Consider the following 20,284-nt stretch of genomic DNA (forward strand, 5'->3'; position numbering starts at 1 on the left):
CAGTGAAAGATCAGTCCACTCATCAGGTTTATTGTCGCTGCCTTGTTATTGTAAGACTTGATCTTATTGAATATCTGCATCTGTGTTTCATGTATGTTGAGTAAGTGTGACTTGTCGTGGCGTGGTCACAGATAATTATAATCTGAATCTGAATCTAAATGAAAGATTATGCTCATTAATGCTACATATGGATTGCATATGGATGGATATGGATTATCCATCAGTAATAATAACCCAGGCCTTTCTGCTGCCGAGAACTTTTAAAAGTTGTGGATTCTGATTTTCATGTTGCTGGTTTCCATCAGTAAAAGTTAAGAATTGTAGGATGTTTGCTTGCAATGAAGTATTTTATAGCTTAGTTGCGACCTGAGGTGATGATGTTTTAACTGAAAAAATGTATCTTTATATTTCCTCAACAACCGTAAATACTCGTGGGAATCTGTACAGTCTTAAACAACCTTTCTATGAATGTGGCTTTATTTAGCACCATGGACAGCACCCAGTGAACTCCATTACATTGTCTGAATAGAAATCATCCTAAAATATCGTAGCCTGGAGCAATCTTTCAGATCTATCTTTAAGTGGAGAGAGAAGGGCAAGACAATATTCCAAATGAATGCACTTTCCACTGGGGTTTTGATATGAGGTTTGGGGAAACTTTCATCCATAATGCAGACGGAGTCCTCGTCCCAGTGAGGAATCCTATTTTGACTGTACAGGTTATACCAAATATACCAACCTCACAGACCACTTTACTTTAAAAAAAAAAAAAAAAAAAAAAAAAAGGTTGGAACAAGGACTTTCCTGAAGGTGATACCTACTTGCAACAGAGAGGCCATTAAACTCAGGCCTCAGAGAAAACAGTGCAATTCTACTTTAATGTCTAAAAACGCTGAGTGTGCCGGTTTTTAAGGGTTCTTCAAAGACAGTGAATTTCTGGAGGAGCTGCAGCTCAGAGCTGGCTATATACGAGAAATCAAAAGAGCAGAGCAAGGCTTTAAGCAGATTTGGAAAGACAATAAGAAAGCGACTGGTTCTCTGCACTTTGTAGTGGTTTCTCTCCAGACTTAGACAAGCTGTGTCACACTCACATAGCAGCAGTTATCCTTTTGCTCACAGTCTAGAGCTATTTCTGCCTCTTCTAGTGCGTGCTGAAAAACACACACAGCAATTATGTAAGTGTGTGTGTGTGTGTGTGTGTGTGTGTGTGTGTGTGTGTGTGTGTGTGTGTGTGTGTCTCTTCTTAGGGAGCAAATACACAAGCAGGTGCAAGAGGGATGAGCACTGCAGTCACTAAACATCTTGAGAGAAGACAGAAAGAAGGATTTGGGGGAGTAGGCGTTAAAAAGGCAATTATTGGGGGAATATAGCAGTTGCTTTGTGACTTTCAAAGAATAAATCTTCTCTACCACAAACCATCATTAAAAACTTGGAGTTCTTCTCAATGCTTAGAGTCGAACTGGAATCAATCATTAGATGATTCCAGATTTCTGCATGCATGAAGCTTTTAAGCATCACAACAAGCGATAGCGCTGACGTGTACTCTGCAACTCATTCATCACATTCCTTCACATCAAAAGAGCCTCAATCAGGCACCCGTGAAATATTTTTTTTTCTCTCTATTTCCTCTGCATCCAAGGAGCAGTCATTCATCACTCACTCTTTGTTAATATCCCACAAGACCTGAGGAGGGGGTCTCTGCTGGCTTTCTGCTTGTGGATGACTCACAGTGTTTTCCTCGGTCTTCCCCGCCTTTCTCTTACTGTACCCCTCGTGCTGTCTCTCCCTCTCGCTCCGCTCTGTCTCCCCCCTTTGTTCTCTCTCCCTAATCTGCTTTTCTCCTCGTTCAAGCCTCCCACCACCTCTTTCTGTTTTCCCTCCACCTGCCAGAATTTCTGCTCTTCGATGCTCCTCTTATTAATCTTAGTCACCACTGCTCTTCCTCTCCTTCATCACCCACTCCCTTCAGTATTTTCCTTTTTATCCAGCCTGTTCTTTTCGTCCTGCAGCCTCGGATATTACCTTTCTGGCTCATCATCACAGATGGGGTAACTAGATAGTAAACACATGCAGAGAGGGAAGTTTCTGAGCACTGCACTAAACTACCTCCTCATTTAACATATTTCTATTTTCTATTTTCTGCATGATGTACTGGTAAAGGCAGACTTTGGTTTCACTTACTGTTTACTCCTAAATAGCTTCAACCAGGGAACTGTCACACTGCTTGAATGGTTTATGGCTGCTGGCTGCATCAGCACTCAGACATGTAACACACTTTGATTTGCATGAGATTGAGTAACTGTGGCTGTCTTACACTTCTGAGGGACTGCAGGGGCATTACTGCAATCCCTTGCAGAAATGTTTTTTGTTAAGTTTTTTTCAATTTGACCCTTTTTTGCAGAGCAGATGGGGCTGTTGACTCTGAGAGCAGGGTGGGAACTTTTATCATTGTCTTTCCCAATACTCCTTAATTTCTTCTCTTTTTGGCCTTTTGGCTTTTATTGGAAAGTGGGGATGATATGTACTAAGGGAGCTGAGTGCCAGAGTCAAACCTTGGGTTGAGTCAATCAATCATCAATCAATCTTTATTTGTATAGAGTCAATTCATAACAAGTGTTGTCTGGAGACACTTCACAAAAAGCAGGTAAAAGACCTGACTCTATGTTATTTGATATTACAAAAGAGCAGTCCACAGCGTGTGTGCTCTAATAAATGAGCTAAACCGAAAGCCTATTACTTTTCAATTCAACGCTATTTCCTCTGTGAAGCATGAAGTGAAGTCCATCAGCAAAATGAACCCTCTTTTTAGTTCTTTTTTACTGCCAGTCAAAACTGTAATGTAATGAAAAAGTTATTTTCTTCATGCAGACCCAAAGAGCCTTTGTTTATGTTTAAAGCAACAAAGTTGTCTTGTATATGAGGCAAGCTAATTTGCACTAACTGCACTGATTTCACACTTGACATGCCTCATTCTCAACAATCACCAGTCGTCTTCCAACTGGAAGGTTGGGGGTTCGATCCCCAGCTCCTGTAGCCACATGTGTCCTTGGGCAAGACACTTAACCCCTAGCTGCTCCCACTGCTTCGTCTGTGGCGTATGAATGTGTATGAATCAGAATCAGAATCAGAATCAGGATTTTATTATATGGTTTTATTGCCAAGTACATTTACACATACAAGGAATTTGACTTGGTGTATTGGTGCTAAACAATTAACAAGGAAATAAAGCAGAACTAGTAACAACTTAAATAATACAGTATAAGAAGCTATTACAATATATAAAATAGAATTTAAAAATATAAAATATAAAAAATACAAAAACACAAAATGTACAAAAGGTGCAATGTCGGAGCTGTGCAGTGGACTATGAGAAACAATCTTACAGTGCATGTCACCTACTCACAGAGTGCATGTAAAGAAGTAATGAATGGCATTAGTTACGTCTGCTGGACACTTCACAAAGCAGCCTATACCATCAGTGTGTAAATGTGGTTTGAATGGGTAGGTGTGACCTGCTGAGTAATGTTTGAGAAGTCAGAAAACTAGAAAAGCGTGATACAAGCTCAAGTCTATTTACCATTTACAAGGAGGCAGAAGGCAGTTTTTTCTTACAGAACAACTCATAAGATGAATCACTTTGTCAACAAAGATTTCCAACATCCACACACATACAAGTTGTTTATAGCTACTTAAATTGGGTCTCTATGGAGGACATTTATAATAAAAAAAGAACAGTATTTTCCATCAGAACTTTAAACCATTGTCATTTTTACAAAAGATCTTCCAAGTTGATTGCCCAAAATGTCTGAGAAGTGTTCTGATCTATTGCTCCTACCGACATGATGACATTATTTAATCATGCCATTTAAAACCTTAAAAAAAGACAGATAATAATCCATTTAAACATGTAGCAATGATCTAGTGCAGGTTTGATCCATTTCAAAACAAAATTAGGTTAATCGAAAATGGAGCATTTGGATTCTAATAACGGTATTTTATAAAATAAAATAAAAACATGATCTGATTTTGAAGAGATTATATAGCGAAACCCATAAGTAAGGTTAATGGTGTTGATCCAACGATTAATTAATCAGAATCTTGTTAAAGCTTACAATAGTTCCCCAAGTAGTTGATGCAGGGGTGTGTTTAGTGTCATTCAAAAGAAACTGTATAAGCATGCAGTTTACTTGAGTCAGAATGTTATTTATTTTCTTAGTGTCCTCCTGTTTGGTGCCGGCATGTAGAATCACATAAATCTCCAAATTACCCCTGACATTTTCAATCTCTGTGTTCTTTGAGTCCATGAGATTGAATTTTTATGTGCAAAGGCTGATCCTGCATGCAATAAACAGTAAATAAGGCTCACTGTGGCACGATGTGATATTCAGCACACTGGACCCCCCTCTGAGAAGTCAGAGCTGTCATATAAAAGGGGCCCCACTCTCTCTTCTTAATTAGTGGATTGTATCATATGTGCATTATAAACTGTGCAATCTGTCTGCAAACCGGTCCAAATTTTGTTCATAATGAGCCTTATTAATACACTGTGCAAAATCTGTTTAACACAGCTCATTGTGTATATTCACAATGTTAAATATTGTTTTTATCTTTAAGTCATTGCACTTTGTACATAGCTTATTATCTTATCTTACTTGGTACTTATTGCTTATTTTCTTATCTCTATTCTATTTTATTTTTACATCTTAAATTGTTTCTATGATTCCTACTGCTTTGTTGTGTTTTGTAAGAGCAAATTATCACCTGCCTATCTTTTTCCTCAGTTTTGCTGTTTTTGCACTACCCTGCACCTAAGTGATGTGTGTATAACTACCTCTTTTTCTAAGAGCAACGGTAACAACCAAATTTCCCCATGGGATAAATAAAGAATTTCTGGCTCTGATTCATTATCAGTGCAGTCCAGCATAATGACTTTTTAATACCAATATACTCAGGGTTATTGAAAAGTGTCTTGTTGTGTCCTTTAGTTCAAATATAAAATGAACAGGTGAAAATATGCGCCAGATTTGTTTTTCCTTTTAGTGAATCTGACATAATAATCAACATGATTGATCATCATTATTTCTGTATGAACAGCGATCCCAGCTGACAAATCCCCCACACATGATCTTATATGGTCTGTAATATGAAACCACCCACTGCTCCATTCTGGCTCCATAGCTGCACACTGTAAACTCTCTCATTCCTCTAATATCTGTCTTTATTGGTGGACTAATGATGATTTATAGCCAATACAAGTGCAGTTGGTGAATTGTGGAGGTAGGTGTATTTGTGATGCTGAGTGAGAGCTGTGTTGTTGCCTCAAGTTAAAATGAGTTCATTTTGAGAAGCAGAGAGGGAAGGAGCTGTGGTGGTTAGTTCAATAACAGTCTTGTCTTCGAACTCAAAACCTGAAAAGAAGCTGTTTTATATTTCCTATTGATCTGAGGTGTGTTAATTGGTGGAAATTGTTCCACCCACTGTCAGACTTGGAACAGCTCACTTTGCTGCTACTGTAGGAAAAAGCTAGATTCTGTTTTAATTGGGCAGCACTGGCAGTGCTGTGTCAAACCAGTAGATCTGCTTCTGGTTGGTTTCCAGGTCAATACAGGGACCGCAGTCCAGTCTGATCTCTGATTAGAGTGGAAATACTTTGTGCACACCTTCGTCCTCTGTTGAACAGATCAAAAACACTGAGTCCAGGGGGGCGTTAGGTGGCTGTTGATCAACCTGACAGAGGACCCAGATTATTTATATATTTGTTTGTTTTATTTGTTTATTTTAACAGGGACAGTGCACAGCTACCAAGCTGCACCAGTTTTAGCTATGAGCTCATTTACATCTGTAGTCCCTGGGCGGGAGACAGAGACGTCACAAATACACACATAGTTTGTGTCGTCAAAGAAATACACTTGTTTGTGTTTCTCTGCCAAATGAAATGTTGCAAGTAGCTGTGAATAATTCAGATGATGTGACATGAGTTGTATTTCTTATTCAGCTCTTTGAAGGATGAAGTTGGATTATTCTTAAATGTAGATTATAACATAAGAGAGTAGGATAAGACAATTTATAATTTACCATGTTTCCAACTGTAACTGTAGTTACCTATTTTCTTTTGTGGAGTTCAATTCTCATATTTGTTGGAAAAATATGTAGCATGGATAACCTAGCTAGGCACAACTGATGAAAGGAGTCTCTGATGGTGATGTCAGCACTCCAGGAAAATACCTGGCAAATTGTAAATGGACTTGAGCTTGTATAGCGCTTTTCTAGTCTTCTGACTACTGAAAGCGCTTTTACACTCCACAGGTCACACCTACCCATCAACACCCCTTCACACACTGAGGGTAAGTGATCATCAGAAAAACTAATCCCATTCATACACATTCATACACCTCAGACCAAGCAGTGGGAGCACCTAGGGGTTAAGTGTCTTGCCCAAGGACATGTGGCTGCAGGAGCTGGGGATCGAACCTCTGAAGAGACTCTACCATCTGAGCCACAGCCGCCTGATTTCGATAAAACCACTGAAAAACCACAGCTAACCATTTATTCAAACTTGTGTGTGGATTAAATAAAGGAGATATAATATGTCAATCAGTGAGCATTAGCGATGCTGGCTGATCCAGCTGTTTCACCGTTGCAAATCTTTGTGCTAAGCTAAGCTAATTACGCAACTTCTGGCTGTAGCTTGATAATAAGCACAGAGATTTAACAGGTGAGGTCTTTACATGTTTTTCTTGACCAAATGCTGTAAGTGCAATTTCCAGAGAAAAGAACTATTCCTTTAAGTACTTTGCCACAACTCCCTTTTGGCTCATAGTATGTCGTCTGCCAGAAGCTCAGACTAATTGTTGTAATTAGTTGTGAGCAGAAATCTCTTGTGAATGATTTTTGCATAGTGTACAAGTGAAATGTTATCTATAAGTAGGTTATAATTCTATACCATTAGCTGTTGATTTTCTTCCTGGATGCCCCTTGGTGCTTATTGTTGTAGCAGTCAGTGGGTGGGACAGGGAGGTGTTGGCTCGATCTCAGGCTGCTAATTTATGGCTCCAGCTGCTGTCTCTCTCTCCCCAGGTGGACATGTTGATTCGTCAGCAATGCATCTCATTAGGGAGAGAAAAACACATTTCTACAAGAACAAATTCTGTGTTAGGACAGCGCTCATTGCTGATTGGACTCCAGTGTCTCTCAGCGGGATAGATGTGGAGACACAAATCAACCATCTTGTTAAAAAGCTGCACTAAAATCTCATGACAGCAGCTTTTTTAATTAAAGAACGAACTGTGATGGATTTATTAAAAAAATAAAGTAACATGAATGCAGAAGCTGAGCAACGATTGTGAGCAGAGAAGACACTTTTAAGTCTATAAAACCAGAAACAAAGAAAACCATCTCTACATTATAACAATCTAACTACATGAGAATTATATTGTCCAGGATGAATTTAGCAGCAAGTTCAATTTTCAACACTATCCTCTACTTAGTTTTCTTCCCAGTTGGAAGCAGGATGGGTTTTAGAGATTACCAAATCAATAAAGATTGAATGAGCCAAATTCAAACGCATGATGTGTGTTTTTCAACACTGCATGCTAATACGCTCCCTATGTACGGTGGCTGTTATCCTCAAAGGAGGTGGCCCAGGTTCATATCTGACCTGCATGCCATTCCCCACCCTCTCTCTCTCTGTCCCTGATTTCTGACTACATTCACTGTCCTATCTCTCAAATAAACTCATAAAAAGCCCCAAAATTTCTGAAGAGGCAATTTCAAAACTAAAAGTTATCTGCAGCTTGACTTATTCATATGAAACTTAAGATACTCATAGAAATCAGATTTATTTATTTTTAAAGGATAAATTACTAAAACAGGTCGGAAAAAGTAATATCAGGGTTTCATTTCAAGAGGAAACAAAACTGACAACACTGCTAACCATGATGATGAATTCTTAATATGAAACCTATTTTAAAAATGCATGTTTACCTAAGAAATGAGTGCTTTTATCAAAAAGGGACATGAAGGTGTCATCTCGTTACCCTCTTAGAAACTATCACTCTCTACAGGTAACGGATTGGACAAGAGGAGCTACCTCAAATCAAATTCATTCACGCATGGTGAAGTTGCATTGTGGGTACTGTAGGAGAAATGTTGCAAGAGAAAATAAGAATGTTTTAATAGCAAAAGAGGGAGACATTTCTTAAGGAGTACACTCTTGAATCTGAATGGTGATAGTTGCTGTTTCAAACAACATATTTTATCTACAGCGAACAGACACTCAAAAAATTGCATTCTGCCACGTATTCAATATTTTATTAATTCTCAGTTAAGGCAATCCATTACAAAGCATTTCACAAACCACGTGACGACAATATCATGTCCAACACCTGGTTTGGAAAATTTTCAGCATGCAAGTCAGAGACCAAGAGAGGTATGTAAACAACCTGGGATAAAACAGGAGTAGTGGAGAGAAGAACCCATACAGTATGTGTCTCATAGGAACCCATTGGAAAGGAAGCAGACATGAAACATGCTAGAGTTTTTTTTTTTTTAACCCAAATAACATCTCAAGTAACAAATGATGCACATGACTGGTTTACTTATAGTGAAATGGAGGCAGAATATCAAACTTCCTGCCATTTGGCATGCACATTGAGGCCAAGTTCACCAAATGTGGAACACAGTTTGGCACAGAATATCCTTTATATGGGGCTTATGTACATAATTAGTATTCAGCCTCAGATGAAATTGAACTGAAGGAATATTTCAAGCCATTTCCACGGAGACAATGAAATAAGTAACTGTCTTGTTGGAAAGACATCTTTATGGCTGCCCTTTTTTTTCAAATAATTTGATGGTTTATAATTGCATAAGAGTCAAAATTGTGCTAATTTTTAAATGTATTATTTATTTATAACTGAGGGGGGTTGATTTTGATTTCCCTGTAGAGAAAAAAATAAGGTTTTTATGAACTTCGAGCAGCCAGAGGAGCTGATTTAGATTAATTATATAAATATGTTGAGTGCCCAAAACATACAGCTCCAACTATATTTCATGTTATAATTTCTTCTCTTCACGCTATCGCAATACGTGAGTGAAGCATACGTCACAAACCTGCCAAAAGGACCTTTCATACTGAGTAGAGTCACTTTTCATTGCTTTTTAAAGGTTAGAGGGGAAACATTTTTATGCTTTTAAATTAAATATATGACAAATTGAACTTATTAATTCATAATAATTAATAACTATATTTTGTAACAAATGAATTAATTTTTATTTATTCACTATTTATTTTTGGTTTGAATGGCTTTTTCTTTCGTTTGAGGTATTCTGGTATTTATGTGTTTTATAAATAAACTCAATGGCCTCATTTCACTCCTGGTAAACAAGTGAATTTGGCTGCAGATTCAAATGTGTTTTGTCCTCCGAGAGAGAGATATGTCATCACTAATTCAACGTTAAAAGTCTAACAGAAAGCCAAATATGGATCAGGGCCTGTAACAGAAGGAGTGTTCTGCCTCTGAGCTGAGATTCTGAAGAACCATCAGACTGCCTGCTCTGCTATTATAATAATAATAATAATAATAATAATAATAATAATAATAATAATAATAATAATAATAATAATACATTTTATTTGTAATGATTTTTTTTGTGTGCTACAGAGATTAAAAATTAAATAATAAATCATCAGAATAAACCATTGGAATAAAAACAAGAAAGATGCTTCCTATGCTATGCTATGCTAGACGGTAAACATTAAACGGCCAAAAAGATGGTGAAGCAACAAAAATCGTGTAAACGCGTTTGCTCTAACAGAAGATCAGGCTTTCACATTCTCAGAGAACAACATGACACATCTTTGTAAACATTAGCCTTGCTGTGATGTTCCATGAAGGGCTGTAAGTACAAAAAAAGACGATGCAGATCAAAGATCAACTCACTTCTTAACAATGCATGTGACACTTTTTCCTTGAGACAATGCAAATAGCCATAGCTGAATTGTAAACAAGTCTTGACTTTGAATATTGTACAACAAGGCTGAGTGACACTATTCATTGTCATTATTTCAAAGATTATGAGTGAAGTATAAAAAGTACAGACACTGGTAGAGAGAGCGAGTATCAGCCACTGCAGCTGTAAAAGTCCTAATCTTGCAACACTTTTCTTTCTGTGTATCTTCAATGTGAGACCTGCTGCTGCTGGCAGAATAACACCTGGGTAACTGAATTTGGATATGTTTCCATATTCTAGGCACATTCGGATCGAGATAGTGAGTGACTGAGTACCTACAAATGAAAAAGATGGCCTTCATAAAGAGTTAAATTAAGATTTGCACACCTGGGCCTCAATGGCTGTTATATTAAGAAAATAAATGTTTAACTGCTTCTGTTCGGTGCATGTCGGATTTCTTAAGATTGATTAAAAACCATTAAACATAAAAGATGTTTGTTCAAAGATGTTTGACTGCTCTGGTGTTTTCTTTATTGTGGGAAACAAATGTGTTCAAGGAGAGAAAAAGTAGTGGATATAAGCTGACATCAGTCTCATCAAAGTTTATTTGTAGGGTCTTTTAGAAGTAAAAAAAATCCCACACAATGAACAGTAACCACGACGACTATAATGGAAAAAAACACAAACCGCAAGATGACGAATGAGATATGGCAGCATGGCTTATGCAATATTATTCACCTCTCTGCATACTAACAGGAGAAGCAAGCATTTACTCTGAATTATTCATATTTCCTTCTGTAAACATACTGTTTTTAAAATAAATATAATCACATTTGAATATATCAGTATAGTCATTTTCTTATAAATACTCTTCCTCTTGTCATCTTGTATGAAACTCATGGTGGGAGACAAAAAGCCGAGCTGAGAACTTAATGTGGACTCCTTTCTATTATCCTCCTTGTGGTAACTGTTGTTTCTTTTAGAATAATGACTTTCAGCTTATTAACATTATAACCTTTGTGCTTTCATTTGGAAAGTAATTAGTGCATTCTGTTATATATAAATATTAGAAATAGGTATAAGATGTGATGCTGGAAAATCGGTATGGCAACGGCACACAGCAGGTCCTCTATATAACAGCTTGCAATCAAAAAATTATCTATCACTGAAATAACTGCTTATTAGCTTTTATCACATGCTGTTAGATTACAGTTCTTATCAAAGTAGAAATGGGATTTTTATTACACTTGTCACAAAATATAAGAAGGAAAACTGAAGGGGAAATATGACTTTAACCCCAACCTTCAAAGCCCCCCCCCCAAATAAATACATTATTTCTTCAATAAATAAATAAATGCATAAATAAGTATACACATGATTTCCTAGTTCAACACACACCGATTCCAAAAGGTATCACAAACATGATACAAACTGGCACAATCTAATATATTTATGCCTTCAATCAGGCTCTCTCTACGGGCTCACTTGTTATCCATTACATCACCACTTTGACAGGTTTGACAGCGTACAACTAAATCTCCTCCTACACCAGGCTCCTTTAGCTCTTTCATCCTACAGCAATCAGAGAGAAAAAACCCTGCCTGATCATCGGCATATTCACCTTTAAGTGGTCTCATTGCTCCAGAAACAAAATGGAGTCTCACCATCTCTTCATTTAGCCTCAAAGCTTTTTCCATTTTCCTAAACGATGGGTGTGGATGCAGGGTCCCATCAGTCCCTCCCCCTGCCCCGCCCCAACACAGAGCAGTCTGTGGGGCTCACACGGGGTTGGTCTGGGCATGGTTGTCGACGGAGTACGCTGGTGGGACAGGGTTAGGTTTAATTGCTCTGCTCTTCATGTATAAGATCAGCTGGTCCGGGATCTCAGCCAGAACGTCTTTTGCCAGCCGTGCCATGCTTAGCACATGGTTACCTGTGCGGTCCATGTAGTCTCTGAATGGGACAAACTGTTGTGACAAGGAAAATAAATGTTTGACTTAATGAAAACAACTCTTTATGTATATATTAATTACAAGAATACCTTTTACACTTGACTTGAAGAAAAGGACTGGATCAAACAATATGCAGATGATGTTAGTATTTATACTTGACACAAGTCCTACTGTAAGGTTTTCATTCATTACTCATCCATTGACCAAAGAACCAAGTGTATGTATCCCATGTAATCTGGCCTTGATGTTCTTTAATCTAATCGGCATGTAGCTTTGTTTGCATTTGTGGTACAGGACGCGTCGTTCTACGGCTTGCTATTACTTATATAGCAGTTGTTAGACACCCAGGAAAGAAAGTTCTCCCATCCACTGTAATAAAGCGGAGGGATTGCAGTTCTAAAAAAAATCTGCTTCATCTACTTGTTATTTGGTCTGTCTGGCCATTCATTCATCCATCCGTCGTCTTCTACTTATCCGAGGTCTGGTCATGCCAGCAGCATGTTCAGCAAGTAAACCCAGATATCTCTCTCCCAAGCAATGTTTTCCAACTTCTCCTAGGGAATCCTAATGCATTTGCAGGGGATATATAATACCTCCAGTGAGCTCTGGCTCTCCTGGGGTCTCGTCCCAGTTGGATGTGATCGGGAAAACATCCAAAGGGAGGCTCACTGGAGGCATCCTACTGAGATGGTTCTTCTACTGTAAACAGCTCCTTTCAGTGAGAAGTAGCAGCTCTACTCCTTTGCTCTATCTCTAAAGCTGAGTAAAGTCATCCTGCTGAGGAAATTCATTTCAGCCTCATGTATCCATGACCTCATTCTGTTGGTCATTATCCAGAGTTTATGACCATAGATAAGGGACTGGTAATTTAAAAGCTTAACCTTCCACTTCAGCCCCCTCTTTACCTTGATGGTTTGGTACACCTGGATTACCGCTGAAACTGCACACTCTTGTGCTTTGTAACTTTGAGGTCACATCCGGTGTTTCCTTGGCAAAGATTAACTTGTCGTGTCTGTCATGACGGCTCTGTCATGGCTGCCGCCACAACAAGACACGTCCTGACACAACTATAAAAATAAGGATTTCTCTGGCTTTGATAGCTGTTGGAAATATTTGAGGTAATGTAAGTACTCAACAAAAAATACAGTAAAATAAGTTTAGTCCGTTTTTTTATTAATCTAGACATTTAATGTAAACATTCTAATAGAATTCAACATATTATACCTTTAAACCATATCTCAAGACAATCAGACATTTAGCTGATAAGACATCATTTTTTATTAGAAAAACAACTAACAATGCCAACTTGAAGCCCATTAACTTATAAAGATTGAATCTTTGAAAAACGTGTCGCACATGAGATGATCATTAGTAACCTCTCACCTGAACAATGTCTCTCTCTGCCAACTTCCCCCGGGATGAAATCCTGATGTCATCACCATCAAGCTCAACCATAGCTAAAGAAAAAATATGTTTAATGACTTTCTGTGCATCAATGCGTTTCCAAAGCTTCACTATATTTGTTACAGTGAGAATCATTAAAAACACAAATCCCCAGCCACAAACATCCACTATGTTTTGCTGCCTGAAAAAGATTGGTCACTATTCTCACCATCAAACTCAGCTTGGCCAACTCCTACAATGATGATGGACATGGGGAGTTTAGCAGCCTGTCATGAAAAAGAAGAATAAAAAGTCAGTTATCACTCAGAGCATGTGTACTGTACTTGCTGTTACAGAGCATGACATCATTGTTTTCATCAGGGTATAGAGTGGTTACTTTATCAGTTGTTTGTATTTTTCCCATTCTGCAAACTCTGTATTAATCTACAAGCATAGTCCTCAAGAGACACTGAATCATGCACGTAATATCAGACATAATATAATAATGTAAACAGAAAGGACATATAACATCATAACAGTGTCTTCTCTGCGTTTCACATCACATTATGTTGCATAGTTTGGGTCCTCCAGGGACTGAGAGAAAATATGAAAAACATTATTCAACCCAGGGGCAAACAGGTTATGACAACAGCCAGTATAGGGAAGAATATCTCAGTACCATACAGTGTACAGATTTGACAAAATGTGGAACAGCAAGTGAGTAAAAGTGCATACAGCTAATCAATGTTTGGTTTTTATGAAAAGCACAAAAAGAGAAATAGTAAAGATAACATTTAGTTTTAATATAGTAATGTCAGAACATCAGAACAGAAGAGCTATGTGTCTTATCTAAACTAACACAACCTAAGCTTCATAAATAAAGATTCAACCAGGCTTCTCATGTGGACAGTATTCAGTGTTCAGGTTTTTCCCTGTCATGAATCCAAACACTGACCTGATGTAAAAAAAAATGTGGAAACTCTGGCATGAATGAATGATATATGCTGGTTGAAGTACACTTACAGGGGTAAAAGTAGGTCAGCTTTCCTAGGAAAAATCTCCTGAACAGGGAGGCGGGTCACAGTTAGGAGAAAATAGACAGACGAGAACCATCATCTCCATATTGTTTATCATTTTTCTATGTCACATCTCTTTTCATGCTATCTTTCCCTCCACCAGACTCATTCCTCATGGCCTCTTGATCTCACACTAAACACAAGCAGCCTGTTGGCACCTTTCGCAGCAGCAGAACACCCCACAAGCAAAAAGCTATAAATACCAGATCAGATTCTGTATCCAAAGCTGAATTATTCAGTCTACATCATTTGTTACTTCACCTGTACCCTAAAGTCACTGAGGGGATCTCAATCCATCAATTTGTCCTAACACACAGTCCCTCCTGTTATCACACAGACACACAATACATACACAGACACTAGTACCAGAAACGTTTTCTCATTATAACAATTACTGTAATTTAAAGACTTTTTTATGCCTCATAGGTATCATTAACCCAGAGACAAGAGGATTGAAAATTAAATAAACATTGCACAAAAAGTAAGAAAATGTGTGTTTAGTAAATTGCTTCTTGGCAATAAATCTTGTATTGTTGGAAAGATTGTTTATGTCCCTTTTAAATGGAGCCACATTTGTAAGGAACATGCATTTGTGGGATGAGCAGCAGAGCTGAGTATGTGGATTGTGCCATGAAAAACTTGCCAAATCTTCTCTGCCAATGCCAAACAGCTTATTCTGCTGTTGACTCTTGTTTGGTGTTGTTTAGTGGATTGGATGATTGAAGTCTGAAGAAACAAGACATGCTGGCAATTTTACAATTTATTCATTTAACAAACAGGAGCCTCAGTAGCATGTGGAATAACCATACACAGCCACAACAGCCTGGCACTTCCTCCTCATGCTGGTCACCAGCCTGGTCACACACTGCTGTGGGATGGCATTCCCATTCTTCAACCAGCCTTTGTTGCAAGTCAGCCAATGTGGTTGTGTTGGTCACTCTGGCATGAACAGCATGCCCAAGCTGATCCCACAAGTGTTCAATGGGCTTGAGGTCAGGACTGCAGGCAGGCCATTCCATCCTCTCCACTCCAAAATTCTGGAGGTAGTCTCTGATAAACCCCGCTCTTTGGAGGCGAGCGTTGTCATCTTGGAGGATAGAGTTTGGTCCCATACTGTGGAGATATGGGATTGCCACTGGTTGTAAAATCTAATCTCGATATTTGTCTGCATTGAGACTGCCTCCAACAATGACAAGCCTAATTTTTCCAGTGAGGGAGATGCCGCCCCACATCATCACACTGCCTCCACCAAAGCTGTTACCCTATCGGTGCAGCAATTAGCATAGCGTTCTCGGATTGTCTGGGTAGGGAGCTGTCAGCCATATCGTCCTGCAAACCTTGACTGCAAATCTGTAAAAGACTGCCTACGGTTCCTCAGGCATCGGATTGTCAGAACCTGGGGTATCAGAAGCTTAAAACAAGAGTCAATAGCAACAGCAGAATAAGCTGTTTGGCATTGGCAGAGAAGATTTGGCAAGTTTTCATTGGTGCAGCCCACATACTCAGCTCTGCGGCTTATCCCACAAATGCATGTTCCTTACAAATGTGAAACCATTTAAAAGGGAAATAAACAGGCTTTCCAACGGTATAAGATTTATTGCCATGAATCATTGTTACAACAAAGAAATAATCTACCAAACACAAATTTCCTTACTTTTTGTGCGATGTTTAGATGCATGGTGGATGAATATTTATATTGAAAATGCTTACACTTTGGCAACTAGCTTGTTAATCTCATTAGCTTTAATATTTACATTTTAAATTTTAATATTGAAGTCACAGTTTGGTGGAAGTTAAAGCATCTTAAGCTTACAGTAGGTGATGTGATGTAATTCCAATAGAAAAAGACAAGTGGGCCGAGTTTGGTAGAACAGAGATTTACATCAAATCCTAATAAGAAATATAAAATATTACATAGAATTAATGTCATCACAAATCACTTATTTGAGTTTATTCTGCAACACCTAACTTTGTAACAATTGCCACCATTTATGAAGGGCATCCTTCAATATCTCCTTATTACTGTATCTATATGCCTTATAAGCTGCTGGAGCCACAACACTGAACAAACCATATTTAGATTGTTATTTATTTACACCAACTTCCTTTGATACAATCAGTGAGCAGGAATAAGGAGATTATTAATATGTGCTATTCATTATCTAATGTACTGCCTATATGCTCCCGAATGCATGCTGGTAAGTAGTCCTGGGCAATTAACAGCGTTTCCATTTAAATTACGATTTTGCCTTCCCACAATCATAATAAGGTAATTGGGATAAAACAATTACTGTGCTGCATGCTGTGTAGCGTTTGTTTTCTCCATAGGTTTTGTTTTGTGAGGTAAATGTTTCAAAGTTGTTCTATTTTGGCCACATGCGTAATTATTATTGATGTATTATAATTATTATTATTTGTATGCATTGATACAATTTTAACGTATTAATTTTCCCTTATTTCTTGTTTTTTTAAGTGTCCAGAATGTTAAAGTGTTTAAGTTTGATAAATGCTTGTGATGCAGACGTTGTCAATTCAATGAGTAATCATGATCTCAATATCCTCAACTAGTCCAGTTTCCTTTGGATCAAGCATCAAATATCAATCAAATAGTCGTGTTTAGGATCATACATCATGAGGGGAATTAAAAGGGTGAGATGAATAAATAACACCCTAATCACATTTAGAAACCTTTGGCCAGCATAAATCCAAACATTTACCATACTATATTATTGCTATGCTAGCTAACCACAAGCTAACAGCCCAATGCAGTTTAATATGTTAGCTGTTATTCACATTTATTTATGAAATACGAGATCAATGAATGATTGATTCTGTTGATTCTATTCAGCAAGAATATCTCATGACTGTGGGGTAGAAGAAGTCAAAGGTGAGATTAGTGAAATAAGTTATTGAAGTCATAGACACATGGAGAAGCTTTATATAAAAAGAAAGTTCATCATAAAATATTTCTACATACGGTTCTTCTCAAATAATTTATTATACAAAATGTAATAGTAGGATACAGCATCCATATTTTAGTGAGTAAGTGTTCAGAGTTGGCCAGAATATTAACATGTTCTGTTCTTTGTGTGTCTCAAAATAACAAAATATTCATGTTCCATTAAGTTAGTGGTTGAGCCAGCCTCCTATCCAGACTACAATCTGTAAGAGCAGACTTAACCTAATACCTGGGCACAAATTCATTTATAGCTGTGCCTCCCAGATCACATAGACATACCTCTTTCGTTATTTAAAATCCTAATACAACATTTTGAGCTTAAAGGAAAAACATCAAAAAGATGGCCCCAAATGCTGTCCTGTTAGATGAGTGGACATATTACTCACTGAGGGCAAAGCTGTGGTTAACTGAAAACAAGAAGAGTAAAATAAACGTTACATTACAGTCTGGTAAAAACCAGTATAGATATCTGCCATTTTCAGTCATTTAGGATATCATAGAAAATACAAAACTGCATCAGAAAGCACAAATAAGAAACCAATTGTGCCCACATTTGAGTTCCCCATTTCTCTTTTGCAAGGATTTTCTTTTTTTCGAGTGAAGCAGGTCACTCAGTCCTTTAATCTGAGGGCAGAGTAGTCAGGTGGTCAGCAGGACAGAGCAGCTTCAGGCTGAGCAGTGCAGAGCAGCAGACAAGATCTTAAAAGGAAGGTGTGGCTGTTCGAATGGTTTGATTAACAGTCGCAAATTCCCTTTAAACCCAGTCTGCTGGGGGTCAGTGCTCTGTGCTGCTGTGAGGGCCAACCTGGACGGTGATGTAATTTCTTGCCATTGCATTAATACTGCAACTTTAAATGAGCTCCAGTTAATATGCTGAATGCAGGAAAGGCATTAGAGAAACAAAAGCTGTTGCAGTCGATGTGCTGGATAAGAACCATGCCTCTAATAAAGCGAACCTGTTGACCTGAGAGAGAATCTCAGCTGAGCCCCACAGCCTCCTGAGGGACTCAATAAAAAGGAAACATATTGGACAAACAGAACACCCCAACACAGGGGGGGAAACAAGTGGAGCAGAAACATCCCATAAATCCTCAAATCTAGTGGCTCTAGTTTATAAACCCCTGGAAGTAACAGACAGACTGGTAGAAGTGCCACAGTCAACTTAGAGCACCTGCAATATAGAGCCCTGCAGAGAAAAGAGAGAGGGAGAGGGAGAGGGAGAGGGAGAGGGGGGTGTGGGGGGAGAGGGAGACATGCTGTGGGTGGTTTCAGAACAGTACTTACATTCACTATGGCCTCCTTGGTCTGAGCCATGTCTGATATGACCCCATCAGTGATGATGAGCAGTACAAAGTATTGAGAGCCATCCTGCACCGCTGCTGCATACCTAAAACAGAGGAGTCATCAGCACACAGACACACAGGTCATTATAAAGAAAAGCGAAGACTAAAACAGATACATGTTTACCGACTACAGCAAACTCAGAGATTGTTTTGAACAACCAGACAGAAAATCTAAGAGCAGCAGGTCAGCAGCCTCTGTGTCAGAGGTATGTAAAAAAAAACATGAAATAACATGTTCTTGAGAAACAAAGTCCCATTTTGCCCAGCGGGTGACACAAAAGCTTTATATAGATGTGTAAAGCAGTCAAATCTGCTGTATAGCTCGTCATGTCTCAGAGGTCTATCCATGCACTGTTACGAAACCCATCCGAGACTCCACAGAGAGTGTGGCCTAGTTTCAATTGCCCATCACTGGCTGCTCTATGAATAATTTATTAAACTGTTTATGCAAGTGCTGCAGTCTTATTCTTTCAGAGGATTATTGATTGCCTAGCACTTTTCTGACCTGACTTGATGAGCAAACAGGGGAAAACACATCATAGATCATCGCGAGCGCCAAGGACAGGTCAGAGATCAGCCCTCAATCTCGCTTTTGGTTCGTTAAATTTGGCTGTTAGGGGTCGGCATTATATTCAAAGAGCGTGTCCTTTTAGTGATAAAAGCAGGCTTGAATACATTTGTGTGGCAGACCAATGAGACATTCATCTTCCTCACCTGCAAGACAACAATGTGGGCCTGACTCACCGGAGACATTTAACCACATATAATAACAATAATAATAATAAATGTATCATCAAACCCAATATTGTATTATATCTAGTCTACAGTCCAGTCTTGCATATCATATATACTGAAAAAATGTAACATCATACTTAACATCTATTATCTAGCATGCTCTCTGCTTCACCACCTTTGGGCCTTTGGAAAGCACTGTCTGCTCATAAGAGAACTGTTCATGTAAAGATGGACTTTTATCTTTTGAACATAGACTCTCCTGATCTCCAACATCTTTGTGAATAATTTGCAGTACTTGAGTTTTACTGCATCCTTAGTCAAACTGCACCCTTAGGGCAAGTAGAGTGGATTTGTACAAGTTTAAATGCATAAAGTTTTCAATTGCATTCAACCCAGAATCCTCAAAGACATAATGTGACACTATTTATTGGGCATAAAAACCTTTTTAATTCAATGAGATTCAAGTGTAAATGGTGGGCAACAAACCATTTTTCAAGTGTTTATCAAATCTGGATGTGGTGTTAAAAGTTGATTATTTCCTTATGAAGTCGTTTTTAATTGTGGTTAACTCTGCAGGAAATCTAATCTAAAGTTGATGCCAAGAGTGAATCATTATAATTCAAGTACAAGCAAAGTCATGAATCATCATTACTGAGACCTAAGTCCCAGACTGAGCCTGCTGAGTGTTCATCGACTACAGAAAACTTTGGAGTACTGTTGAGTCCAGTATTCAAAAACAGTTTGGGGTCAGTGTACATCTATGACTTGTAAAAATCTCTCTGCGGTTTCCGTCTTATTAGATCCTTCAAAACATGTCTGCTGTGTATTCAATGTGTCACACCAACATCTGTAGGGCCAGTCTTTAAAGTCACGCTATTCACTTCT

General features: G+C 38.3%; 1 protein-coding gene across 2 annotated transcripts in view; it reads right to left on the reverse strand.

Annotated features, from left to right (window-relative positions):
- Nucleotides 1-10,538: 10,538 nt before the first annotated feature.
- cpne5a (copine Va) overlaps nt 10,539-20,284 on the reverse strand; it is a 71,595-nt gene continuing 61,849 nt past the window's right edge. For both annotated transcript variants that reach the window (XM_061057461.1, XM_061057460.1), the window contains 4 exons: nt 18,606-18,708; nt 13,516-13,573; nt 13,287-13,360; nt 10,539-11,918 (listed from right to left, as the gene is read on the reverse strand). In XM_061057461.1, coding sequence (XP_060913444.1) covers nt 11,730-11,918; nt 13,287-13,360; nt 13,516-13,573; nt 18,606-18,708 — 424 coding nt within the window. In that variant the 3' untranslated portion in view covers nt 10,539-11,729. The remainder of the gene's footprint in view (nt 11,919-13,286; nt 13,361-13,515; nt 13,574-18,605; nt 18,709-20,284) is intronic.

This window comes from Labrus mixtus, chromosome 15 (assembly GCF_963584025.1).
Source record: "Labrus mixtus chromosome 15, fLabMix1.1, whole genome shotgun sequence".
In the NCBI taxonomy this organism is placed as follows: domain Eukaryota; kingdom Metazoa; phylum Chordata; class Actinopteri; order Labriformes; family Labridae; genus Labrus; species Labrus mixtus.